This window comes from Eriocheir sinensis, chromosome 44 (assembly GCF_024679095.1).
Source record: "Eriocheir sinensis breed Jianghai 21 chromosome 44, ASM2467909v1, whole genome shotgun sequence".
NCBI classification, from domain to species: Eukaryota; Metazoa; Arthropoda; class Malacostraca; order Decapoda; family Varunidae; genus Eriocheir; species Eriocheir sinensis.
Window position 1 is genome coordinate 13,405,423 of NC_066552.1, and position 27,522 is coordinate 13,432,944.

The following is a 27,522-nucleotide window of genomic DNA, read 5'->3' on the forward strand; positions in this document are numbered from 1 at the left end:
GTGACCCAGATACTCTTAGATTCTACACAGGCTTAACCCAACTTGTATGATTCTACGTGGACTCATAACTCGACTCTTTTGATTCTACGCAGACTTAAAACTAAACTTTTTTTTATCAAATGGTGAGTTTTAGCAGACCTAACCCAACTATCCTGATACCATATAGACTTGTAATCCAACTTTTTCTATCATAACAGGCTTAACCCATCTTGCATGATTCTACGTGGACTCATAACTCGACTCTCCTGATTCTATACGGACTTAAAACTAAACTATTCTTACCAAATGCAGAGTTTTAACAGACCTAACCCAACTATCCTGATACCATATAGACTTGTAATCCAACTTTTTCTATCATAACAGGCTTAACCCAGCTTGCATGATTCTACGTAGACTTCTAACCCAACTCTAATGACTCTATACAAACTTAAAACTACACTATTCTTATCAAATGCAGAGTTTTAACAGACCTAACCCAACTATCCTGATAGCATATATGACTTGTAACCCAACTAGCCCTATCATAAAAGACGTATAACTCAATCATTTTTATGGCATACAGACTTATTTTGACGTCAGCAAGTCTGGCTATATGTAAAGAAAGCAAGGGAGTATTATAGAGAATGGATACGCTCTTACTCTTTCGTATATGACAAGACAGTGCATAGACTTGGACAGTGTTATAATAGATGTGTTTAATTAAGGAAGAACAGGTTAGCGAGCTTGTATTGAGGGATAGAAGTACACATAAGAACACAAGGAGTCTGCAAGATGGGAGGAATATGCTCTCAATATCCCTGTTCAGATCAACGAAGCAATCTCTTAATAGGTGTCTGTAAGGAAAAGCTTAGGGAGGCATTGAGAGATAGAAATATATAGATAAGAACATAAGAACATAAGGAAAGAATGGAATATAGAGAGGAAGGAGAGATATGGAGATAAGAGGAATGAAAGGAAATAGAGATAGAGGAAGGAGAGTAGAAAAGAAGAAGGAAGGGAAAGGAGATGGAAAGAACTATTTACGAGGGAAGAAGGGAATTGAAGGAAGGGAAGGAAACAGAGAGAAAAAAGGGATGACTTAAAATGATCGATGCTTCACAGGTGTTATCGGGGCTCTGGCAACCAACATCCCACACAATTACTCAATCAGGTGTTGGCTATTTCTGAACGCCTTTCACGTTGATGGATTGATACGAGGAGGAACTTTTAATGAACTTGAGTAATATAGGAGTTCTTGACGTCATTTGCTAAGAATTAAAAGAAAGTAACGATGTAGCCTACTGTTCTCTCTCTCTCTCTCTCTCTCTCTCTCTCTCTCTCTCTCTCTCTCTCTCTCTCTCTCTCTCTCTCTCTCTCTCTCTCATGCAAACTGGATATTAACAGTTACAATATTAAGGACAAAACCAGCTCCGTGGAGAGAGAGAGAGAGAGAGAGAGAGAGAGAGAGAGAGAGAGAGAGAGAGAGAGAGAGAGAGAGAGAGAGAGAGAATTAACAGTTACAATATTAAGGACAAAACCAGCTCAGTCGAGAGAGAGAGAGAGGGCGTTAACCTTGTGTTGCTTAAGAAGGTCAGCTTGCAGAGGTCACACGCACGCCCTAAACACGTGACCCACAGTGTTACCAACTGGGCGAGACACGTGAAAGAGAGAGAGAGAGAGAGAGAGAGAGAGAGAGAGAGAGAGTTGGAAAGTTTCGTTTAGTCGGCGCAACATCTGTGGTCATATGCCGGAGAGAGACAGAAGGGGAAGGAATTATAGGAGAAGGGAACAGACCCCAGGAGACGGGACACAACCCCCGATCAATACCTGGTACCCATTCACTGCTGGGTGGACAGGGGCGTAGAGTATCGGAAAAGCCGCCCAACTTTTTCCACTCCGTCTGGGAATCGAAGCCGGGCTCTCTTGATCGGTTGTGAGTCGAGTGTGCTAACCACTGCACCACGAAGCCCCCTGAGAGAGAGAGAGAGAGAGAGAGAGAGAGAGAGAGAGAGAGGAAACAGTAGTCCTCTTCTCTCTCTCGTCATAAACTTTTTTGCATAGGCTATATATATTTTTTCTTTAAGATTTGCGAAATACAGGAAGTGGGTTCTCAGACGTGACTGGGAAGAGACGTGAAGATGTCTGTCTGTATGTATGTATGTATGTGTGTATGTATGTATGTAGAAGGAAAATAAGCCTTCAGAATGGGAAAGAAAGCTTGTAGAATAGAAAAAATAGCCTAGTTGTAACTGAACCGGACTTTCTCTCTCTCTCTCTCTCTCTCTCTCTCTCTCTCTCTCTCTCTCTCTCTCTCTCTCTCAATATTAGTCTGTATATCTATATATCTTGCTTATATATAAACTTAACCTTTTTATTTATATTCATTTATATCTATTTAAACCTTTGATTATCTATATCACTTTACTATTACTGTTTACATCCCTGTACTATCCTAATCCTATCTATCTATCTATCTATCACTACTAAACTATACCTCACTGTGCTATCCTAATCCCTATCTATCTATCTATCACTACTTAACTATACCTCACTGTGCTATCCTAATCCCTATCTATCTATCACTACTAAACTATACCTCACTGTGCTATCCTAATCCCTATCTATCTATCTATCCATCACTACTAAACTATACCTCACTGTGCTATCCTAATCCCTATCTATCTATCCATCACTACTTAACTATACCTCACTGTGCTATCCTAATCCCTATCTATCTATCTATCACTACTTAACTATACCTCACTGTGCTATCCTAATCCCTATCTATCTATCTATCCATCACTACTAAACTATACCTCACTGTGCTATCCTAATCCCTATCTATCTATCTATCCATCACTACTTAACTATACCTCACTGTGCTATCCTAATCCCTATCTAGCCATCTATATCCATCACTACTTAACTATACCTCACTGTGCTATCCTAATCCCTATCTAGCGATCTATATCCATCACAACTAAACTATACCTCACTGTGCTATCCTAATCCCTATCTAGCTATCTATCTATCACTACTTAACTATACCTCACTGTGCTATCCTAATCCCTATCTATCTATCTATCACTACTTAACTATACCTCACTGTGCTATCCTAATCCCTATCTAGCTATCTATCTATCACTACTAAACTATACCTCACTGTGCTATCCTAATCCCTATCTATCTATCTATCACTACTTAACTATACCTCACTGTGCTATCCTAATCCCTATCTATCTATCTATCTATCACTACTAAACTATACCTCACTGTGCTATCCTAATCCCTATCTAGCTATCTATCTATCACTACTTAACTATACCTCACTGTGCTATCCTAATCCCTATCTATCTATCTATCACTACTTAACTATACCTCACTGTGCTATCCTAATCCCTATCTAGCTATCTATCTATCACTACTTAACTATACCTCACTGTGCTATCCTAATCCCTATCTAGCCATCTATATCCATCACTACTTAACTATACCTCACTGTGCTATCCTAATCCCTATCTAGCGATCTATATCCATCACAACTAAACTATACCTCACTGTGCTATCCTAATCCCTATCTAGCTATCTATCTATCACTACTTAACTATACCTCACTGTGCTATCCTAATCCCTATCTATCTATCTATCACTACTTAACTATACCTCACTGTGCTATCCTAATCCCTATCTAGCTATCTATCTATCACTACTAAACTATACCTCACTGTGCTATCCTAATCCCTATCTATCTATTACTACTTAACTATACCTCACTGTGCTATCCTAATCCCTATCTAGCTATCTATCTATCACTACTAAACTATACCTCACTGTGCTATCCTAATCCCTATCTATCTATCACTACTTAACTATACCTCACTGTGCTATCCTAATCCCTATCTATCTATCTATCCATCACTACTAAACTATACCTCACTGTGCTATCCTAATCCCTATCTATCTATCTATCCATCACTACTTAACTATACCTCACTGTGCTATCCTAATCCCTATCTAGCCATCTATATCCATCACTACTTAACTATACCTCACTGTGCTATCCTAATCCCTATCTAGCGATCTATATCCATCACAACTAAACTATACCTCACTGTGCTATCCTAATCCCTATCTAGCTATCTATCTATCACTACTTAACTATACCTCACTGTGCTATCCTAATCCCTATCTATCTATCTATCCATCACTACTTAACTATACCTCACTGTGCTATCCTAATCCCTATCTATCTATCTATCCATCACTACTTAACTATACCTCACTGTGCTATCCTAATCCCTATCTATCTATCTATCCATCACTACTTAACTATACCTCACTGTGCTATCCTAATCCCTATCTATCTATCTATCCATCACTACTTAACTATACCTCACTGTGCTATCCTAATCCCTATCCATCTATCTATATCTATCTATACTAATTCACTTCTAAATCCCAGGTCAATGGCATCACCGGACACACTATTACCCACGGGGAGTTTCGAGACCAGTGCCTCCGCCTGGGCAGCGCGTTAACCCGGCTGGACGTGGCAAAAGGGGATGTGGTGGGCCTCATCTCCCCTAACTGCCCGGAGTTCGCGATCACCATGTACGGCGTGGCCTCCATCGGCGCCATCACCACCACCGTCAGCAGCGCCTATCTAGCAGGTGGGGTAGAGAGGCGTTTATCTTAATATATGGAGGAGGAAGAAAAGGGGGAAAGGGAGGAGGAGGAGAGATGTAGGAATGTACGAAGGGAGGAGGAGGAGAGATATATGAATGTACGACATGTTGGGAAAGGAAGGAATGGAGGAGGAGGAGAGATGTAGGAATATACGACATGTTGGGAAAGGAAGGAATGGAGGAGGAGGAGGAGAGATGTAGGAATATACGACTTGTTGGGGAAGGAAGGAATGGAGGAGGAGGAGAGATGTGGGAATGTACGACATGTTGGGAAAGGAAGGAATGGAGGAGGAGGAGAGATGTAGGAATATACGACATGTTGGGGAAGGAAGGAAAAGGAAGAAGGGAATATAGAAAGAGGAAGGAAGAGAAGGAGAAAAGGGAGAAAGAGAAAGAGAGAGACGAAGGAAAGAAGGGAATAAGAGGAGGAAGGGGATATTTTTTTTCGTGGGATTTGTTGTTTTTCTTTGTTTGCTTCCCTAGAGCTGTTTCCTTACTGTAAAATTTGATATGAAGAGCCATATTCCTCTCTTTCTAAACTCGATCTGTAACAGCCTCCCCTCGTCTGTATATTTCCTCCTGCCTACGACTTAAACTCATATTTTTACTGGGTTTTGTTTTCTTTGTTTGCTTCCCTAGAGCTGTTTCCTTACTGTAAAATTTGATATGAAGAGCCATTCTTCTCTCTCTCTAAACTCGATCTGTAACAGCCTCCCCTCGTCTGTATATTTCCTCCTGCCTACGACTTAAACTCATATTTTTACTGGGTTTTGTTTTCTTTGTTTGTTCTTGAGAGAATCATCTAACAGGCTTTTTGTGTCTGTTGTTTTTGTTTAAACCCTTGAGGTGCCTTCCTTGCTTTAAAAAAAAAATCCCTAATAAGTTCCTTGGGTTCCACAGACGGGATCGCCACCCAGCTCTCCTGCAGCGGGGCAACAGTGGTGGTGACCCATAAGGGGGTGCTGCCGGAGGTGCTGAAGGCGTGCCGGGCGTGTGAGGACATGCGGCACATCATCGTCATCGGGGCGGGGCCGGAGGAGGTGCAGCAGGGACTTCTCGCCTTCCATGACCTGGTGAAGGATGACGGCAAGGCTTTCCCACACTCTCTCCAGGTAATTTTTTTCTCTTTTTTTTTACAGCAAAGGAGACGCCTCAAGGGCAACAAAAAGAGTGCAGAGAAAAAAAAAAGCCCGCTGCTCACCGCTCCCATAATACACAAAAATAAAGAGAGGTCAATTTCTCTCTTTCTTCTTCATCTTCTATTCTTGGGGTTGAAATTGCAATGATCCTCCTCCATCTTGCTTGATCCAGTGCTAATCCTTCCTCAGTTTCTAACACTTTCAACACTCCTTCTCATTAACCGAATCTTGGGGTTGAAATTGCAATGATCCTCCTCCATCTTCCTTGATCCAGTCCTAATCCTTCCTCAGTTTCTAACACTTTCAACACTCCTTTTCATTAACCGAATCTTGGGGTCGAAATTGCAATGATCCTCCTCCATCTTGCTTGATCCAGTGCTAATCTTTCGTCAGTTTTTAACACTTTCAACATTTCTTCTCATTAACTGTGAAGATTTGCCGATTCTTGGGGTCGAAATGCAATGATCCTCCTCCAACTTGCTCGAGCCAGTGCTAATCCTTGCTTTATTTCTAACACTTTCAACATTTCTTCTCATTAACACTGCGAAGATTCCCCGTAAGTCACTATTTTTAGCGTTCTACCCAGCATCTCCCTTCCCCAAACCAGTCATTCATCTCCCCAATCTACCTATCCACTATCTACCTACGTACCTGCTTTAATTATCTCATTCTTCTTCTACTTCTTCGCTTTTAGTCCATCTTCCATTAGACTCATGTTGATCCTCCTCCATCTTGCTCAATCCAGTGCTAATCTTTCGCCAGTTTTTAACACTTTCAACATTTCTTCTCTTTAACACTATGAAGATTTGCCGTAAGTCTCTATTTTTAGCGTCCTACCCAGCATCTCCCTTCCCCAAACCAGTCATTCATCTCCCCAAATTACCTATCCACTATCTACATACCTACATACCTGCTTTAATTATCCATGACTTATTAATATATCACTCTAACAAAAATATATAAGGTCTGAAACATGCTTTGCCGAATTATCATCCTTATCTGGCGTTTCGTTAAAAAGTTATGCCCGAAAAACGATATACAACACAGCCTCTGAAAACGCCCCAGAGTAACCTTCCCTTTCTTCCCTCCCCAGATCAACCCTCGGGAGGACGTGGTGGTGCTGCCCTACTCCTCGGGGACCACTGGCCTGCCCAAGGGGGTCATGCTCACACACTACAACCTCGTGGCCAACATGCACCAGCTCCAGCATGACGATATCTCCACACTCAGGGACAACAGAGGTAACAGTGAGGGACAACAGAGACAAACAGTGAGGGACAGCAAGGGTATAGAGTAAGGGACATCGGGGGTACAGAGTGAGGGACAACAGAGGTACAGAATAAGGGAAAAGAAAGGTAGATAATGAGAGAAAAAAGGGAAAAAATAGTCATGCAAAAGAGGTATAGAATAAGGGAAAATAAAGATACAGAATAAAGCAAAACAAAGGTAGAGAATGAGGGAAAAAAAGTGAAAAATACAGTTTCCTTATGTAGGTTATGGCATCATGCAGTACCTATGCTTATATCTACACCCTTCACGTCATGCGCATAGTATTGGGGAGTTATCAGTTTCTTTCTACCGACAGGCGAGCATCAAGAGGTGTTCCTGGGCATCCTCCCCTACTTCCACATCTACGGCATGGTGCCCTGCATGGGGATCTCCCTCGTGACGGGCTCCAAGACGGTCACGCTGCCATTCCTCAAGGCGGAGCTCTTCATCAACACTGTGGAAAAGTACAAGGTGGGGGTGTGAGGGTGGTTTTTTTTTCTTTACAGTAGAGGAAATGGTTCAAGGGCAACAAAAAGGAAACGATAATGAAAAAAAAGCCCGCTACTCACTGCTCCCTCAAAAGAGTCAAGAGGAGTGGCCGAAAGATAGGTCAATTTCGGGAGGAGAGGTGACCTGATACCCTCGATCCTCTTGGGTGTGTTTGTGTGTTCAGTCTTAAGTTCTGGTGTGCGGTCATCTGTCACCCTACTCACTCACACCTTCCTAACTCCCCTTCCCTTCCTGGCCCCCACAGATCACCTACCTCCACACCGTGCCTCCCATCCTGGACTTCCTTGCCAGCAGTGACTTGGTGAAACCCGAGCTCCTGAAGCAGACCCACACAGTGATGTGCGGCGCCGCGCCCATCGGCCCCACACTCATCACGGAGCTGCTCAACAAGTTTGGGGACAAAATATACTTCCAGGAAGGTAACAGAACATAAATAGTTAGAATTCATATAGTCAGAAGACCCTTTGATGAGTGATTTACATACTTCCACTAGACAAACATTAAATACGAATGCATGGATAGATAGAATTCATATATTTCTGGGATGTGTGATGACTAATCCGCATATTTCCTCTTGACAAACCTTAGATTTGAATGCAAGGCTGCTGTATTGTACGAGAGGAGACTTGATTTTAATTTACCATATCTACTGAGGAACATCTTTTAGGGGAAGCACTCATGATACAGGAGACACTTATAAACAGATTCCTTTTATGACCACAAAGTTTATTCCATGACTTTTGCCTCGCTCCCTGAATGCCCATAGTGATTCCAGGCGACAGTTGTACACTATAAGACACAGGGATGAAAATAATACTGGGATGACTCTTGAGCCCGTATTCTTAGACACTCGGCTCTCTCCACAAATATTTTCAAAGGCCACATAGGAGAATAGTCGGGTTTTCATTAGTGTTTTTCACATGCATGGTGAAGAAGCCTTGTCACCTTATCAATACGCTCCTAAAACTATCCATGGCAATACCCACAACCTCTACGGAAGCCTTATCAAATGTGGGTGTGGAAGCCCAGAAATGTTTGAGAGTATTGGCCTTAGTACTATGGCATCTCAGTCTCCCAAGCCCCCTCAGCCTCCCAGCCACCCAAGCCCTCACTAACACTTCCCCTCACAGGCTACGGCATGACTGAAGCATCGCCAGTGACCCACGTGACCCCGAGAAGCAAATTCGTGAAGGGGTCAACTGGTGTGGCCATACCAAACACCCTCACCAAGATCGTCGACCTGTCCACCGGGAAGACACTCCTACCCAACGGGGGGGAGGGGGAGCTCTGCGTGAAGGGCCCCCAGGTCATGAAGGGCTACTACAAGAACGAGGAAGCTACACGGGAGACCATTGACCCTGATGGATGGCTGCATACGGGGGATATTGCACGAATGGACGCGGAGCAGAATGTGTTTATTGTTGACCGTCTGAAGGAGCTGATCAAAGTGAAGGGCTTACAGGTACGGCACTCATGTTGGCGCTGAGTAGTCTTGTATTTGGCACCTTCGTAAACTTGGTAATTCTTTCCTACCTCTCGGGAAATTGGAAAAGGGTGTCTCGTTTTAGGTTTTACCAACACACCAAAGAAACTGGGTGACTATTTTTTCATTTTTTTTCCCTCATTCTCTACCTTTGTTTCCCCTTATTCTGTATCTTTATTTTCCCTCATTCTGTAGCTCTTTTGTCCCTCATTCTGTACCTCTTGTATTGAAACTGCATGACTATTTTTTCACTTTTTTTTCCCTCATTCTCTACCTTTGTTTCCCCTTATTCTGTATCTTTATTTTCCCTCATTCTGTACCTCTTGTATTTTGGGGAGGAGAAAAGAAGGTTACAATATTAGAAATGGAAGGTTACAGTAGGAAAGTGGATGGACAGCAGCAGCCACAGACACACCACAGGAGCATGCTAAAGTACTGTTTCTGTCGCAGGTCGCCCCGGCAGAGCTTGAAGACCTGATCCGCCAGCTGCCAGATGTCGCGGACGTGGCTGTGGTTGGGATGCCAGTGGACAGCGCGGCAGGAGAGGCACCAAGGGCTTTCGTTGTGGTTCCGCCGGGCAGCCCACTAACCCTAAAGGCCATTCAGGACTTCGTGGAGAGCAAGGTTCCCGCACATAAGAAGTTGTCGGGAGGTCTTGAGTTCGTTGACGCTATTCCCCGATCCCCTGCCGGCAAGATCCTGAGACGAGAGCTGAAGGCCAGGGCTCTCGATAGGATGACGCAGTGAACGCCCCAAGCCACAGGACAGCTAGTGAGTACCTTATTCCTAGGACAGCCAGCGGAAAGGGTTCTCATCTCCGCCGCGCACTCCTAGGAAAAATAGTTAGTTCATATGTTATCGCTGCCACACAATGCAATCTTGAATAGTTCCCGTTGCCCATGCCAGGATGAGGCGATGATGAGCGTAATGGTTAGGATGACCTGTGAATACCTCTTTGCCATGCTCTCCCAGGATAGCAAGTGAGTAAATCGTGTTACCAGGAAATTTGTCAGTCATGATTGTGTGCGAATTTAAGCATATGTGTTATTTAGATGTGTAGAAATGTAGGAACTGGACTTGATTGGGAATTAAGAATAGGATTAAGAATAGAAGAGAAGGTTTATAAAGTATAGAGAATGGAGGGTTACATTATGAAGACTAGAAGAGAAAGGAGAAGGTCAAAATAGGGAGAATGGAAAGTTACAGTATGAAAGTAAAGGTCAGGTCAAGAACTTAGAGGTCAAATTCATATACCCATAGAGAGAATGGAAAGTTACAGTATAAGGAGTAAAGGTCAGGTCAAGAACTTAGAGGTCAAATTCATATACCCATAGAGAGAATGGAAAGTTACAGTATAAGGAGTAAAAGTCAGGTCAAGAACTTAGAGGTCAAATTCACATACTACCCACACAATGCAATTTTCTATATCGTACATAATCAAACAATGACCCACCAGCCCCACAGGTTATGTTACTCCAAGAGGGTGGTTGGCGAGGAGGTCAGGTCAAGTACACAGGCTTCATCTCTAGGCCTTAGGCACTCAGAAGGTTAATTGCCAGGCTCGTCCGAGGGCATCAGACGCACAATGCAACTAATAATTTAAGGCTGAGGAGATAGTGACTCACGCTACACGCCTGTCTTGTAGTGCTGGGCTTAGGGAAGGTTCACCAAGCTCCTCCAAATGTAATAGCTCGCCACATACATTAAAAGAAGACTCAATGGTTCTTTCATAAGGTGATGTCTCTATATCAACTGTCTATCTCAACCATTATTCTGTTTCTGTTGTTGTTTCTTCCGAATGTAATAGCTCGCCACACACATTAAAAGAAGACTCAGTGGTTCTTTCATAAGGTGATGTCTCTATATCAACTGTCTATCTCAACCATTAATCTGTTTCTGTTATTGTTTCTTCCGAATGTAATAGCTCGCCACACATTAAAAGAAGACTCAATGGTTCTTTCATAAGGTGACATCTCTTTTTATCAGCTGTTATCTGCTTCGTAACTTTCTCCTTTTATCTCAACTGTTATTTTGTTATTGTGTTTTCTAATTGTAACAGCTCACCACACACGGTAAAAGAAGACTCAATGGTTCTTTCATATGGTGACATCTCTTTGTATCAGGTGTTATCCGCCCTCGTAACTTCCTCCTTCTATCTCATCTGTTATTTTGTTATTGTGTTTTCTAATTGTAACAGCTCACCACACACATTAAAAGTAGACTCAGTTGTTCTTTCATAAGGTGACATCTCTTTGTATCAGGTGTTATCCGCCCTCGTAACTTCCTCCTTCTATCTCAATTGTTATTTTGTTATTGTCTTTCCTAATTGTAACAGCTCACCCCACATTAAAAAGAAGACTCAATAGTTCTTTCATAAGGTGACGTTTCTATACAAGCAGTTATCCTCCCTCGTATTTTCCTCCTTCTATCTCAATTGTTATTTTGTTACTGTCTTTCCTAATTGTAACAGCTCACCACACATGGTAAAAGAAGGCTCAGTAGTTCTTTCATAAGGTGACATCTCTATACCAGCTGTTATCTACCATTGCATCTTCCTCCCTCTGTCTCACCCGTTAGTCTGTGCACAGCAATGGCTCAGCACAAACATTCATACTTGATAAGGTAGATTTAGTATTTTTATATATTGCGAGTTATTCCACCTCAAGGGAATAGGGAGAACAGAAGGTTACTGTATAGAGAATAGATGGGGGAATGGAAGGTTAGATGGTTACAGGATAGGCAATGTAAGGGAGAATCAGTTACAACATAGATGATAGAAAGATCTTTTGGAGGTGTTCATATAAATAAATACAGGTGCTCAAGATTACTAAGGTGTGTTCTTCCGTTCATAAACACCAGGACAGTTACCTTTTATACTCAGCTTGAAATCGTATCTCATTTTGAAGTTTCATCAGGGCCATATCATTAACGTGGTAGCAGCGGGGATCATGTTTCTTAATGGTCCCTCTAAGCGAGAAAAATTAGAAAAAATCATCACTTACACAAACCATTTCATAATATATATCAAAGCACTTGTGATCAGTTTATGCATCATCTATTTTGGGGGGTTTATATCATGGCACAAATTTGGCCCGTCGCTGCTACATGGTAAAGCCACAAATTTGGCCCGTCACTGCTACATGGTAAAGCCACAAATTTGGCCCGTCTCTGCTACACGGTAAAGCCACAAATTTGGCCCGTCACTGCTACACGGTAAAGCCACAAATTTGGCCCGTCGCTGCTACTGGGTTAAACATTTCAAAGTGCAAGCTCACACATTTGACATGGCTTTCACAGGAGTCATGGGTCTTTCCAGGGGTAGTTTTCTGACCCTGGTGGGAGTGTGACAAGGCTTCTGTACCACGAACTCAGAAAAACACTCTTGAAGATACAGTTGACCTCTCATTTGGCCTTTAGAAATAGTGTGAGAGTTTGGTACCGTCACAGAATGTCAACCTTACCACCTTTGATCTAGCTTGTAAGAAATTGTTTTAAAATGTATAATATCTGAATGAGTATAAATGGTGACTGTCGTGTTGGTGTGTGCAAATAAACCAACTAAATCGTAAAGGTTGCCATCAGTAATATATCAGTTCCATGTATCTGAATTATGACCCGTTGTATCAAGAGTATTTTCACTACAGTATAATATTGTATCATACCGTCTAGGGCAAGGTAAATTATATATATATATTTGTATAGCATTTCTATTGATTTTATAGCAAACTTAACGTACGTGGATGTGTTGTAAGCTGTCGGCAATGGGGTGTGTTGTACAGAATCTTGGTAAATTGAGGAATATTTAGATGGAAGGCGTTGTTTTATAAGAGAAAGAAAGGTGGTGCGTGTTGTAAGTAGTTGGCAAAGGCGTGTGTTGTACAAAATCTTGATGAATTATGGAGAAATATTTAGAGTGGATGTGTTGTTTTATATAAGAGGAAGGTGGTATTAAACTGGTATTGTTAGCAGTTGGTAAAAAGGTGTGTGATGTACAGAATCTTGGTAAATAATTGAGGAATATTTAGAGTGGATATGTTTAGTTTTATATACGTAAGAGGAAGATGGTATTGAACTGATGTTGTAAGCAATTGGTAAAGGGCATGTGTTGTGCAGAATCTTGGTAAACTACAGAGAAGTATTTAGATGGAATGTTTTGATTTATATATGCAAGAGGAAGATGGTATTGAACTGATGTTGTGAGCAGTTGTTAAAAGCATGTGCTGTACAAAATCTTAATAAAATGAGGAGAAATATTTAGATAGAATGTCTATATTGTTTTATAAGAGAAAGGTGATCATAAACTGGTATTAGTAAAGGTCAGAAATGGTATGTTCTGTGCAAAATCAACAAATAGAGGAGAAATATATAGATGGAATGTGTTGTTTTATAAGAGAAAGGTGTGCTGTGTCTTAAAGCAATGATGGAACTTTGTACAAAAATAATCTCGTTATGGTCAGTTTGGGTTGAGGAAGAATATTAAGACGGACTGTACGAGTTGTTATGTAAGAGAAAGGTGGAAATAAACTGCTTAGCCTGACAAGAAACCAAGTGCTGTGTCTTAAAATTAGTGATGGAACAGTGTACAAAAATAATCTCGCTATGGTCAGTTTGGGTTGAGGAAGAATATTAAGACGGAATGTACGAGTTGTTATGTAAGAGAAAGGTGGAAATAAACTGCTTATCCTGACAGAATCCAACCACTGTGTCTTAAAATTAGTGATGGAATAGTGTACAAAAGTGATCTTGCTATAGCATGACGCAAATGTGAAATCAGTTTGGATGGGGCCTGAAAATCACCCTCGAATCATCACTCTCTCTCTCTTAAATCAGCTACTTACTATGTGAAATCATGTATCAAATATTTGGTATACATTAAGTAAGACCTGATAGTACTATGGCCTGAAAATCACTCTCAAAACATCACTCTCTCTCTCTCTCTTAAATCAGCTACTTACTATGTGAAATCATGTATCAAATATTTGGTATACATTAAGTAAGACCTGATAGTGCTATGGCCTGAAAATCACTCTCAAAACATCACTCTCTCTCTTTCTTATATCAGCTACTTAATCAAATATTCTGTATACATTAAGTAAGATATGGTAGTGCTATGGTCAGGGGACTCCTCAAACGGACCCCATCCAAACTGATTTCATAGCTGAGTCTAACTATGTCCGTATTTTTAAACTTATCGGCATCCCACCTTGCTCGCTTTAAAGGCCCCTTGTGGAAGTTGCTGGGTTTTCATGGACTGTTTTGTGATCATAGTGATAGTTTAACCCATCTTCTGCACCTTGAATGAGAAAAACACCCATGAAAACACTGTTAATCTTCTCTGTGGCCTGTTTCAAAAGCCTCTCATAGAAGTTACTGGGATTTTCATGGACTGTTTTGTGACGCTGGTGATATTTTAACTCATCTTCTGCACCTCGAATGGGAAAAACACCCATGAAAACCCTGATAATCTTCTCTGTGGCCAGTTTCAAAAGCCTCTCATAGAAGTTACTGGGATTTTCATGGACTGTTGTGATGTTGGTAATATTTTAACCCAACCTCTGCACGGTGAACAGGAAAAACACCCATGAAAACCTGGTTAATCTTCTCTGTGGCCTTGGGAAACAGTTGTAAGGGAGCCAGATACGTTTAAGAATATATATATGGACCTGAAGCTCATGGAGAAATGTTGAAGAAGTGGTTGGTGTTAGTGTGAAAGAGGAGGAGAGTCATCTGCTATTCCAGTGGTGTGTGTAGCTACATTAAACACTGTAGTATCATGTCAGTGTGCTTGCTTACTTCATTCACTCTCGAGGATGGTGTCTTATATGGTAATGATAACACACACAGAAAAAGACCTGACTGTTACATGTTGAATTAGGTGATGCCTGACTGACCGACTGATTGACTGATTGACTGACTGACTGATTGACTACTTGACTACTACTACTACTACTACTACTACTACTTCTACTTCTACTACTACTACTACTACTACTACTACTATTACTATTAATTACTACTACTACTACTACTACTACTACTACTACTACTACTACTACTACTACTACTACTACTACTACTACTACTACTATAACTTTAAATAGCCCGCGTCAATACGTCGGGGCTCTCCACCAATCAGCTGTTCCGCCAATCAGCTGATCCCCACGTGTGAAGTGAGCCAAGGCAGACACGCCCACCCCTGCCTCCTTTGCCGCCCCTGGGAGACATTCCTACGCCCCTGGAAGCGAGTCCTGCCCCCTGTGACGATTTATAAGTCCTTTCTAGATGCCCGAGTCAATCATGGGAACATAAATAACGGAAAATAACAGAACTACATGGAGAAATGACGGGAGGAGTTACTGGCATGGCGGCGGTGAGGTGGATGTGCTGGGGCGGAGTTGAAGGTCTTGCTGCTGAATCCTTTATTAAGAAGACTAAAGGAGGAATGCCAGGGGGAAGAAGAAGCCGGAGGAGAGGTGAGATGCTGGTGATATTGAGTAAAAGTAGTGTGTCATGGCGTACACAGGTCCTGGTGGAGGAGGGAGGAACAAGGTCACGCCCTCAGCACGGTGGAGGAAGGAGTAGGACATTAGCAAGACAGCTGTAAGAAATATGTGAGAGCAGCAGGTGGTGAGCAAATAGAAGGTACACGCAATAAGTGTTTTTTTTATATTTTTTTTATCAACAAAGGAGGGAGCTCAAGGGCACAAAAAAAAGAAAACAATAATAAAAAAAAGCCCGCTACTCGCTGCTCCTAAAAAAGAAACAAAAGAGGTGGCCGAAAGCAAGGTCAAATACGAGATTACAGAATAGGTGACACTCGCCAAATCTTTTCACCATTAACGTACCTCTTTTTGAACACATTTAAACTACTGCTGAACACTACCTCCCCTGGCAATGCATCCCAGAAGTCTACCACCTTATGGCTAAAGAGACATAAGACGATTTGGATGATCACGGTAGAGATTACAAGTAGTCATACGTTGAGGGGACCCCAGAAAACAAGGAAAACAAGCTCGACCGACACTTCCTTCAACTTAATATTAACTAGAGTTGAAATGCCAAGTTTTGAAGCCATCTGATTAATGTAGAATCACTTGTGTTTAAGGGCATATCACCTAGTCTGGACCATGGGGTCTGTGTGGTCTGGTTTTCTTTGTAGTAAATCTATGTAAATCTGCTTGACCGCCAGCCTACAAGTAGACTGTGTATAATGCTGTGTGTGTGAGGGCCTGGAAGCCTGACAGGGGCTGATGGAGGGCTGGGCTGTGGCTCTGAGTGTCAGGCTTGGTTATTGAGGCTGTGAGGCTGGTGGGGACGGAGTGGAATCTATTTGTCTAGTTTTACACCTGTTGCATTACAGAGGTTGACCCTTTGACGTATTTTGTTGTTCCGTTCATCTTTTTATAGAACCATTTCCTGTAAAACTGATGAACACAACTCTAGTCCTTGTTCATCTTTATCCTGGGTTGCAGAATTTCCTTATTTAGTTTTATAACATGTTGCAGGCCAGCACCAGTCCTGCTAAAATGAACACTATCATCTGCAGGTCGAGGATTTCTCAGGTTTTCACCCCCTGCTTTTATTCCAGGCAGGCTCCAGGCAGCAGGCCAACAAGGGCAGGGGCTGAGGAGGACCTGAAGGTGCTGCCTGTGTCTGCCGGGCCCAGGAGGACAGGCCGTGGTTGTTCATCCTGCTGACCCAGGTGTGTGCCTCTCCTGGACACTGAGAAGCTCACCATTTGTAATATCGTCACCGTAAACACACCACCTACGTCATTATTTTCTACTTATCAGGAAATCAGAAAAGACCTGTCATCATCTCATTTGGCTAAGATTTAGGCAGAAATGAGAAGGCCAATTCTAGGACACTCAAACCCTGAATGACGAAGGCAACTGCACAAAAATAAGTGTCACATGTTGAAAAATTGATGTAGACAAAAACCTGGAAATCAATGAAAAATGACTTAGGCGATTATTTATGAGGGTGACGATATAACCACACACAACAATGTACACTACCGTTCACGTACATTTTCCCCCAGCTCATGTCAGGCTGTGAGTGGTGATGATGACTTAATAACAAGACAAGTTGCCCACCACCCAGCACAGGAATTGAACCAGTGGGTTGGCGTTGTTGCTGCCTCGCCTTTCATAGACCTTCAGCTGCTGAGGTGGGCAATGCTGCTAATACATTGGTTTGATTCCAGTGCTGGGTAGTAAGCAATAATGATAATAGAAATAAAAGCATTGATAATTATAATACTGATGCTAGTAACAGGTGTTTAATGATAATATTTTCTTACAGTGGTGGCCGGCAGCAGAGAGGATGAAGCTGGGAGGACGTTTGCTCCAGTGAATCTGATGTCCCAGACTTCTGGAGATGCCGGTGAGCATGTCACTTGGGGTGTTACAAGACTTCCTTTAGCAGCGTGACAAGCACAAATCAACCCTGGGTCTTGGCTGCCACCCTCACCAGCCCCAGGACAGTGGTGAAGTTGGTGAGTGTTGGACAGTGTTGTTTTTTGGCCCCGTCCATGTGATCAGGCAGTGCCCGGAGGCACAGGTCAGGAGTTTGCTGCTTGACAGGCCTACTGCTTGTGCCTGGCATAGATTCTGCCGCGTAAAGGGGAATACATGTGTCTGCGGCCCTTGCCCGGTGAAGGGCAGTCCACCGAGCAGTGTCTGATCATGTGGACGGGGCGTAACGCCCTCCTGTACACATTTACTTTTATTATTTGCCATTTCAATACATTTACACATACTTCTCATTTGATATTATGTATAGTACTCACTTCTATACTCCATTATTTTATTCATAATTGCCAAAGTATTTGCTCATTAATAGCCTTAAAAAGCCTCTTTAGGCCTCAAGACAGCCTAAAACCCCCCATTATAAGCCTTATAAATGCTCGTAAGTCATAACTACCCGGAAGACTGTCCAGAGATTGACTGGAAGTTCATGAGGTGTAATCAAAGTTAGTGTGTCTCCGTATCAAAGTATGTTTATTTCCAAGCACACAAAAGTACATTTGAGACAGTCTTATATTTGTGGCATCATCGCTGCTTGCAGGTGTGGTAATATGGTCCTGCAGGATGTCTGCTCTCGGAGTTGTGGCAGCAGAAGTTGACTGAGCTGGCCACCAGATGTCATTCAGGTGATGTGGGGTCCTGCAGGATGCTGCAGTGCTTGGAGCCACAGCGATGGGAGATTAACTGTCCATCAGTCATCCCTCAGGTGGTCCTGCTAGAAGTCGCTGCCCTTGGAATGACCAAGCCAGCTGTCGGTCATCCTTCAGGAGCTGTTGTTCTGTCCTGTCTGGAGAGAAGAGAAGTTTGTAATGTCTGAAGAATGTTCCATTGACTCGCTGCTGTTCACTGGCAATGCATGTACTGTACCGAGAACACTTACCCATGAGAAGACTTTGAACAATAAATGCTCACAGCTTGTCTACGGAGACCTTGAGAAGTAATTTGGAGAATATTTTTGAAGGCCTGGAAATTCCTCCTGATCAATTACTTTCAATCAAGTATAAAACAAACAAAGTTGAATAAGGAAGCAATCTATATCAAAGAAACATTATAGACTAATTTTGAAGGCCTGGAAATTCCTCCTGATCAATTAAACTTACAATCAAGTATAAAACAAAGTTGAATAAGGAAGCAATCTATATCAAAGAAACATTATAGACTGCTTAATCCATTGGAGGTATAATTTTGAAGGCCTGAAAATTCCACCTCACCAATTTAACTTCCAATCAAAGTACAAGAGTTAAAGTGGAATAAGGAAGCGATATATCAAAGAAATAGTAATAACTTCTTAATCCATTGAAAGTAAAATAAATTATGGAGTTGAAGGAGATCCATTGGAAGTAAAGTAAATTATGGTTTATATAACAAAAGTAAGAAAAGTCACCTTGGTAACAACATTAGGAAAAGCTTAGAACACACACAAATGCATTACTTTATTACATGTATAAGATTCTACCATCGATTCATAAAAGAGTAAAAACAGACATCTTAGTAAAAACATATCCTCTAACAACTTACAATAAAACCTACTCCCAGTTCCTCGCCACTGACTAGATTACTTAAACTACTGAGCTGCGAGGCGGATGGGCGGGCAAGTGGACGACCTGAGACATGACCCGATACACAAAGTGACCTGCAGCTTAAGTGTACACAGGCAGCTCCTTTGACAGCACAGAGACTTGACTGACTTGCCTTGAAATCTAAGTGGAATGACTAACCCGTAGCCAAAGTGTACAAGCCGATTCTTAAATAGCAATGTTAATGATCAAGTTGTGAGTAAGAGTATAGCATCGCAGGTCAAAAGATGCTAGAAATCACCCTCGTGAGGCACAAACAAATATCACAACCCCGAGACTGACTGACTTGCCTTGAAATCTAAGTGGAATGATTGCTCTGTAGCCATACAAACTAATCCTTATCCAGCAAAGGGGAATGATCAAGTCTAAGTACAGGTATAGGGCAAAATCAGTGTCACTCATACCCTTTAGCTATCAGGAAGACAAAAGGGAAATCTAAGTGGAATGACTGCTCTGTAGCCATACAAACTAATCCTTATCCAGCAAAGGGGAATCAAGTCTTAAGTACAGGTATAGCCTTAGAGGACGAAACCACAGTTACTCGTACCCTTTGCCTATCAGGGAGACAAAAGGGGAGGGGAGAATACACTACAGGGAACTACAGTATGTTTCGAGATGCCTAGCAGAGGGAACTGATGAGGTTACACCCCTTAATGTCTTTTTTTTTTTTTAGAGCGGTACTTTTTTGGGGGGGAGCGAGTTTTTCAATGCCATCCTTGCTTAAAAGTCTCCTCGGGGTCCTCTCACCGTAGATAAATTAATATTGTGAATAGCCTGTTGATTTCTTAAGAGGACTGAGAACAAGGGAGGGAAGGGTAGATGTAATAGGGAGCTCTTAGCGTGTTATGGATGCCTGGCGGAGGGAGCTTGGCCATGTTGCTCTAAGGGTCTGGGGTCTGGGTTACTGTCCTGGGTGGGGGTCCAGACGCCCTCCAGCACCAGGCTGGGTGTGGGGCTGGGTGTGGGGCCGGCGGTGTGCGAGCGCCACATCCTGGTTGACGACTCGCCACTGTCGCCACAGCCGCATGTGGTACCTGTGCATAGGGGACGCATCAGACTCCTTCGTCACCTGTTCTGTTTGTCTTGGGGTCTCTGCTTGCGCTAACACCTCAGAAGCTAATGAAGGGGTGCAAACTTTAAAAACTAGTGATTTGTGAGAAACTAAAGGAACTAGCAATTTGAGAAAAATCAGATTAATTTGAAACTTCAGAAATCTAGAAATAATTTAGTCTTTGAAAGTTGAGGATGACCTAAGCTGAAAATTTACCAAACTAATCTTGCTTATACATAGATCTTTTTAAATCACTGGTTATATAAAACTTTAGCACCAATACAAGTACATAAACATTGCACACGCTTATCACATTCCTGTCCTGTTTGCCCGAAGTCTGATTGCAATAACACCTAAGAAACAAACCTATTGCTTTTACATGTGGAGTCCAATCTTAAAATAACTTGACTAATGAAATCTTCCTGTACAAATGACAGATGAACTCCTTGCTTTCCTTCACCATAAGTAAGACATCTGGAGGTCTTTAGACAACAATCACTTACTTGAGGGTCAGCGAGGCCCAGCAGCAGTATATGATAACAAGGAACATCGCGCCGCCCACCAGCACCACCGGCTCCCACTGTTTCGTCAGCACCCTCGGATCACCCTGAAGAAGAAAACCAGGGATCTTAAATGACTTGTTCCCTCCCTATTCTTGTCTCTTATATCCTTCCCTCCTACTCATCCACCTTCTCTTCCATATTCCTTCACTCCACTGAGCCCCAAACGCACCAAGATTTGCTTCTAACTCCCTACTTTCTTAGCTATCAAGGTGAGGGTCATACAGGTAAAGATGAAGCAATACAAACAACTTAAACATTTTTCTTCCAGTCTCCTCTTCCTCCTACTACTCAACATCCTTCTCTTCCACATTCTCCCATTCCACAAACTCAAAACCCTTCCGACTCTTTATAACTAGGTACGACATACAGGCACAGACTCAAACCAGCACGAAACTCGTACGAAAACCCACCTCTTGGTCCCTTCCTCTCCTCTGAATGCGAGCCGGCCCCTCCGTGAAGACAGCAAAGGACACCTGGTTTTCTTGGGAGTACTGGAGCGCCCCAATGATGCACAGGTAGACTGAGAGCATGGCTATGGGCGTCAGCAGGAACAGGCAGATCAGGTCCACTTTGCACGCCCTCCTCGCCTCGCTATTGTCGCACTTTATGAGGAACTGTGGTCGCATGATGGTGATGGGGAAGGGAAGGGAAAGAGGATGATGGGGGAGAGAGGGAAAGGGAAGGGAAGGGAAGGGAAGGGTAGGGAATGGGAAAGACAGGGGAAGAAGGGGATGAAATAAGAGAAGGGAAAGGGATGAATGAGGGAGATAAGAGGAAGAAGGAAGGAAGTAAAAGGGAAGGAGGAGGATTAAGAAACAAAAGTAAAGGAAAATTCATGAATGGAAATAGTGAAAATCAGATAAGAAGAAACATTAGAATCAGAAGGGAAGGAGGAGGAAATAAAGAACAAATAACAATATACAGATGGAATTGGATCACATCAGTCAGTTAGGATGAAAGAGCAGACACATTAGAGTAAGGATATGATTGCGTAGAAGTCAAATCCGTAGAATAAGTCACACCACCATCCACCGAAGCACCGTGGTCACCGTCGCCATAGGTCGGGTCAGAGGCAGAGAGCAAGTCATCCGCACCAGCAGGGTAGTTTGAGTAGGGCACATAAGAGGCAGGGTACATGACAGGGGTAGTGTAGAGGATATAGGTGCCAGGGTTGCCAGGTTGGACAGGGGTAGTTGGATATTGTGATCCATTTTCAGAGTCACATGGGTTGGAGGTCACATTTTGGGCAGGGTATGGATAGGACATGGTTGGGTAGACATAGCCAACAACATAGGATGGTTGAGATGAAGAGTAGTCCGATGGTTGATATGGTTGGGTGAAATAGTTTGACGGTTGATTTTGGTAGCCAGGCGATTGGTATGGTTGGGAATAGTAGTTGGACGGTTGAAATGGTAGAATGTTGAGGTTATACACAGTGCCATAGGTTTGGGTATAGGAAGGGTCATTTACATAGGATACAGGAGGGGTAGGAGGTGGAGAGAGAGGAGGAGGAGGAGAAAGAGAGTCGTGCATGATTTCCGTTAGGTCAGAGTTAGGAGGTGGGTAAGGAGGGGCATCAGGTCGTAGAGGAGATTTCGCAGCAATGAGAAATTTATCAAGTTTAGAAGGTGATTTCGTGGGAGAGTACGGAAGAAGGGACAGAATGGCAGCAAGCGAGAGATCGGAAGTTGAAGTCGGAACACGAGAAGAGACATTAGAAGTTGACGATTTGGATTGGGTTATCGGAATGGGTATCATGGAAGAGGGATTGGAAGGGGTGGTGTGAGTTTGAGAGGATGTTGGATTGGGGATTGAGGAAGAAGAGGAGACAGTGGATGGATTAGATTTAAGAGTTTTGTAAGGGATGAAGGCAGAGGAGGAGGAGGAGGAGATAGAGTAAGGAGGGGAAGGAGATGGTGTAGGAATGCAGGCAGTGGAAGAGGGCAGAGGAGGGAAGGAAGAGGAGGAAACAGAATTGGTAGAGTTAGGAGAGGAAGAAGAAGGGGTTGGAAGCCAGGCAGTGGAGGAGGAGGAGGAAGGGGGGTGAGGCAAGTTGGTAGGAGGGCAAACCATGGACCCAGAAGAATATGGACATTTAGTAAAAGGTCGTGGGCCATTAATATTGTATTGGGAGGGGACAGGACCACGTGGACCATTGAAAGACCCATGAAAAAGTGGTTGAAAGGCGTTGACATATTGGTTGTTGTTCGTATTAGAGAAAGATGCATTCGTATAGGTGAGCGAGGGAATTTGGTTGAACGAGAAAGGGGTTTGGTTGAATGGCAGTGGGACATAGGAGTTTAGTTGATTGTGAGATGGTGGAGGTGGTGGTGTGTGGCGAGGCCCATTTCGCCGTGGCCAGCGTTTTGAACGGCCAGAATTTGAGGGGCCAGAGTTTGAAGTTGGGGAAGGGCCAGAGTTTGAAGTTGGGGAAGGGCCAGAGTTTGAAGTTGAGGAAGGGCCAGAGTTTGAAGTTGGGGAAGGGCCAGAGTTTGAAGTTGGGGAAGGGCCAGAGTTTGAAGTTGGGGAAGGGCCAGAGTTTGAAGTTGGGGAAGGGCCAGAGTTTGAAGTTGAGGAAGGGCCAGAGTTTGAAGTTGAGGAAGGGCCAGAGTTTGAAGTTGAGGAAGGGCCAGAGTTTGAAGTTGAGGAAGGGCCAGAGTTTGAAGATGGGCACGGGCCAGAGTTTGAAGTTGGGGAAGGGCCAGAGTTTGAAGTTGGGGAAGGGCCAGAGTTTGAAGTTGGGGAAGGGCCAGAGTTTGAAGTTGGGGAAGGGCCAGAGTTTGAAGTTGGGGAAGGGCCAGAGTTTGAAGTTGAGGAAGGGCCAGAGTTTGAAGTTGAGGAAGGGCCAGAGTTTGAAGTTGAGGAAGGGCCAGAGTTTGAAGTTGAGGAAGGGCCAGAGTTTGAAGTTGAGGAAGGGCCAGAGTTTGAAGTTGGGGAAGGGCCAGAAGTAGTTGAAGAAGGTCCAGAAGAAGTTGAGGAAGGGCCAGAGTTTGAAGTTGAGGAAGGGCCAGAGTTTGAAGTTGAGGAAGGGCCAGAAGTAGTTGAAGAAGGTCCAGAAGAAGTTGAGGAAGGGACAGAAGAAGTTGAGGAAGGGACAGAAGAAGTTGAGGAAGGGACAGAAGAAGTTGAGGAAGGGACAGAAGAAGTTGAGGAAGGGACAGAAGAAGTTGAAGGGCAGGAGTTTGAAGTTGATTTTGGGACATTAGTTGAGGGACCAGCATTTGAAGAGGGACCAGCATTTGAAGAGGGACCAGCATTTGAAGAGGGACCAGCATTTGAAGAGGGACCAGCATTTGAGGGACCACAAGAACGAGTGCCAGAGTTTCGCGGGCCACGTTTGAACACGGGGCCATTGTTCACGCCGGGGCCAGGGCCAGGGCGGGGCAGGACAGTGTTGACATTGTAGATTCGGCCAGGGTGTGCCGTGCCATAGTCGTTCGGGCCATGGTAACGCGGGCCATGGTAGCGAGGACCAGGGTGGCGTGGACCAGGGTGGCGTGGCGGGCCGTGGTGAGGCGGGCCATAGTGACGTGGATGATGATGGCCAGTCGACGGGGGACCATTAGAAGAGCCCCAAAGGGAGGAAAGACAGCAGTACATTATTTCGGTTTCATTTTACTATTACTTTTATTATTATTACAGTATTATTATTATTATCATTACTATTATTATTATAGCATTATTATTATCATCGAGGGTGCCAGTAAGTGAAATCTGGCAAGCCGCTACCGTAGACTTTTAACCCCTCTCTCACCTCAATCTAGTACCCATTTAGCTTTCTATGGCGTGGGTAAGGAAGTAATGTAGGCTGATATACATTCATCCTGTCCTAAACTGATCGCAGGGTAAGTATTTTTAAATCGAACAAGTAATAGTAGTAGTAGTAGTAGTAGTTAACTGAGAGACCTCAAAACACCCCTTACAGAAAAGAGCTCCTTCCCACCCTCCCTCTTATCCTGTAAAGAGGAGTATATAGCTACGCGCGGCCTTAGTCCTCATCTCCGTAGCATTAACCTTAGAGCATGACACAGAGTAGGAAAACACGATCATAACTCAATCTCTTCCTTCCCACTCTCCTCGACAATTTGCAGCCTTCAGTTAATAGCTACCCGTGGCCTCCGTGCTTATCTCGGTATCAATAGCCCTTCAGTACTATAAGAAGCAAGATAAACTTTAATAATCTCTAAACTTAATTTCTTATTCTCCCTCACATCTTGCAGCTTCCAATTAGGTACAGTTACGCGAGGCCAATGCGCTCATATTAGTATCGATAGCCCTTCAGCACAATAAAGAGTATGACAAACTTTAATAACCAGCTTTATAACTTCCCTTCCCACTCCCCTTAACGCCCTGCAGCTTCCAATTACAGTTACGCGTGGCCAATGTGGTCATCTTAGTATCGATAGCCCTTCAGCACAATAAAGAGTATGACAAACTTTAATAACCAGCTTCATAATTTCCCTTCCCACTCCCCTTCACGCCCTGCAGCCTCCAGTTACCTGCCAAAAGGGCCTGGCGCTGCGGACGAGGGGGAACCGGTAGCCACAGAGTTCGCAGGTGTCGCAGGTGGCCGTGTTCAACCATCGCTCCAGGCATTGGCGGTGCACCAAGGCGACGCTGCCCGCACACCAACAAGGGCTGATCAACTCCCCTTCGGCGTCGCCTATGGAAGGAGAGGATTGGTTGGGTTAGATGGCTGGTTGAGAGTTCGGTGGGTGTGAGTGTGTTTTAAATGTAATGGTAGTTTGGTGATGGTAGAGGTGGTGACAGTAGTAATAGTAGTAGCAGTAGTAATAGTAGCAATAATAGAAAATAGTAGAAATAATAGTTGTAGAAATAGAAGTAGACAGTAATATATATCAGCAATAGTAGTAGCCATAGTAGTAGCAATATCATTATCACAATCACCATTATCCTTCTTACCTTCGTGACATATGCGGCAGATCGGGCCTCCACTCCCCCGGCTCCCTCCACTCGCGGCCACGGCACCCATGGGCAGCGACACGGCAGTCTCCCCGCCCCGTGACATCGCTGCAGGAGAAGCCGCCCCCAGCCCCGAACCCGGCCCCTCTCGTCTCCCCTGCTCATTACCAGTCTCCCCGGGGGTCGCCGCGCCCGGAAAGACCCCAGGAAACGAGTGGGTGCCGTTGGGTGCGTGTTCCTTGGGTGTGGCTGCCGGGGACTGCGAGGAGCCTTGACCCTGAGACTCCATCTAAAGGGAAAGGGAGGGAGATAGTCGAGTTCACTTGACTTACTAGGTGACAATGCTTTTTAAAGAGTAAAGGAAGCAGCTCAAGGGCAAAAAACAAATGAAAAAAAAAAAAAGTTAAGCACAGCGCCTATTAAGTAACAAGTGTCTAAATGAGGAGGTCAATTTAGAGTGGCAGCTATGGATTAGTTGTTTTTAAGTGGGGAACCATCCTTAATAAACTACTAAATCACGCTAAAACCATTCACTTAACTAGGTGACAATGCTTGGCGAGTTTAGAGTTAAGTATTGTTCCCACCGTCTCATAAGGCAGTCGTGGGTTGGCTTGTAAATGGGGTACGATCCTTAATACACTACGAATTGTCTCACGAACACCTCTTATACGCCTTTTACACCCATATTACGTCCCTATATTACACCAAGCTGTCGTGGGTTAGGTTTTAAATAGGGTACGATCCTTAATAGACTACTAATTACCTCACTCAACCCTTTTATACGTCTTTTATACAGATTTAAGTTCTTGTTTCTACTTAAAGCCTCACCCTTGTCAACGGTTGTTAATTCCCTTGTTTGCATTAGTTTTAAAGAGGGTTCGGTCCTTAATAACCCACTAAATACCTCACTATATCCTATTAAACACCTTTTCTACACACTCCGTTCTTGTTTCCGCTTACAGCCTCACCCTTGTCAACGCTTGTTAATTCCCCTGTTTAGATTAGTTTTAAAGAGGGTTCAGTCCTTAATAAACCACTAAATACCTTACTAAATCCTATTAAACACCTTTTCTACACGCTCAGTTCTTGTATCCGCTCAATGACTCACCACGTCAACGCTTATACCCTTGTTGATAGGCGTGCAGTGGTCCCGGCGTAGCTTGTAAAACCGTGTATGAGCTTGTAACTCCTTCGTAATGTAGTTCCCGGATAGCGCCGACTGCCTTCCTCTCGTAGTTCAGTCCTTCCAGATGAGTAATTCAGCACCTGCCGCACTTTCAGGCCTCTAGCACCACCCTGCCCCACTGACAACACCAATGGACTGCTGGAAAGGCACTGGTAGGAGGACGAGAAGCCGGCGGGGGAAGTCTTGGTGGGTCTCGGGGTCTTGTGACGCGCTGAACCGTCTCGAAACTTATGAACCAATTCGTAATATAGCTTGGAGACGGTGTAGCCAGAACAGAGTGTCACCTTACATGCTTAGAAGGAAAGGAAAGGGAAGGGAAGGAAGGGAAGGAAGGAACGGAAAGGAAAGGGAAGGATAGTTAGAAAAGGGGTTCACGATTGTACTTGCTAGAATGAGGTATTTACTAAGGGCTATATTGTGACTCTTCGAATTCGAGGGCAGAAAAAGAAGGAGGAAATAGAAATTATGATAAAACTAACGATGATAATATTAGAACTAGACAAATGACCCGACGGTAGGTAGCTTCGTCTTTTATTCTTATGGGAAAGGGGTCAATTCAAGGGCGTAATTTAAGAGAAAACAGAAATAATTATAAAACTACGCGACGATAATAATTAGAACTAGGTATT

General features: G+C 43.5%; 2 protein-coding genes and 2 long non-coding RNA genes across 12 annotated transcripts in view; 2 read left to right on the forward strand and 2 right to left on the reverse strand.

The window, feature by feature from the left end:
* Window positions 1-13,762, forward strand: part of LOC126980560 (probable 4-coumarate--CoA ligase 1) — a 26,193-nt gene extending 12,431 nt beyond the window's left edge. Inside the window, exons 2-10 of one of the 9 annotated variants that reach the window (XM_050830631.1) lie at window positions 4,442-4,649; window positions 5,565-5,776; window positions 6,897-7,044; window positions 7,389-7,543; window positions 7,827-8,001; window positions 8,713-9,044; window positions 9,516-10,916; window positions 11,032-11,168; window positions 11,307-13,762. In XM_050830631.1, the coding sequence (XP_050686588.1) occupies window positions 4,442-4,649; window positions 5,565-5,776; window positions 6,897-7,044; window positions 7,389-7,543; window positions 7,827-8,001; window positions 8,713-9,044; window positions 9,516-9,812 (1,527 nt within the window). In that variant the 3' untranslated portion in view covers window positions 9,813-10,916; window positions 11,032-11,168; window positions 11,307-13,762. Of the gene's footprint in view, window positions 1-4,441; window positions 4,650-5,564; window positions 5,777-6,896; window positions 7,045-7,388; window positions 7,544-7,826; window positions 8,002-8,712; window positions 9,045-9,515; window positions 11,169-11,306 lie in introns of all 9 variants that reach the window. The other 8 variants (XM_050830630.1, XM_050830633.1, XM_050830629.1 and 5 more) reach the window with 8 other exon arrangements.
* LOC126980563 (uncharacterized) lies at window positions 11,463-14,963 on the reverse strand. The gene is made up of 2 exons (XR_007733364.1): window positions 14,066-14,963; window positions 11,463-13,948 (listed from the first exon to the last, which is right to left on the reverse strand). It is a non-coding gene; the product is annotated as an uncharacterized LOC126980563 (long non-coding RNA).
* A 228-nt stretch (window positions 14,964-15,191) lies between these two features.
* Window positions 15,192-19,824, forward strand: LOC126980565 (uncharacterized). Its single transcript, XR_007733365.1, has 5 exons — window positions 15,192-15,538; window positions 16,654-16,767; window positions 17,370-17,562; window positions 18,135-19,545; window positions 19,681-19,824. It is a non-coding gene; the product is annotated as an uncharacterized LOC126980565 (long non-coding RNA).
* LOC126980564 (E3 ubiquitin-protein ligase MARCHF3-like) lies at window positions 19,014-27,033 on the reverse strand. The gene is made up of 6 exons (XM_050830638.1): window positions 26,816-27,033; window positions 25,708-25,996; window positions 25,284-25,447; window positions 21,195-21,398; window positions 20,725-20,828; window positions 19,014-20,204 (listed from the first exon to the last, which is right to left on the reverse strand). The coding sequence occupies exons 2-6, from the start codon at window positions 25,994-25,996 to the stop codon at window positions 20,072-20,074; spliced, it is 894 nt and encodes a 297-aa protein (XP_050686595.1). The 5' UTR covers window positions 26,816-27,033; the 3' UTR covers window positions 19,014-20,071.
* Between the last annotated feature and the right edge of the window lie 489 nt (window positions 27,034-27,522).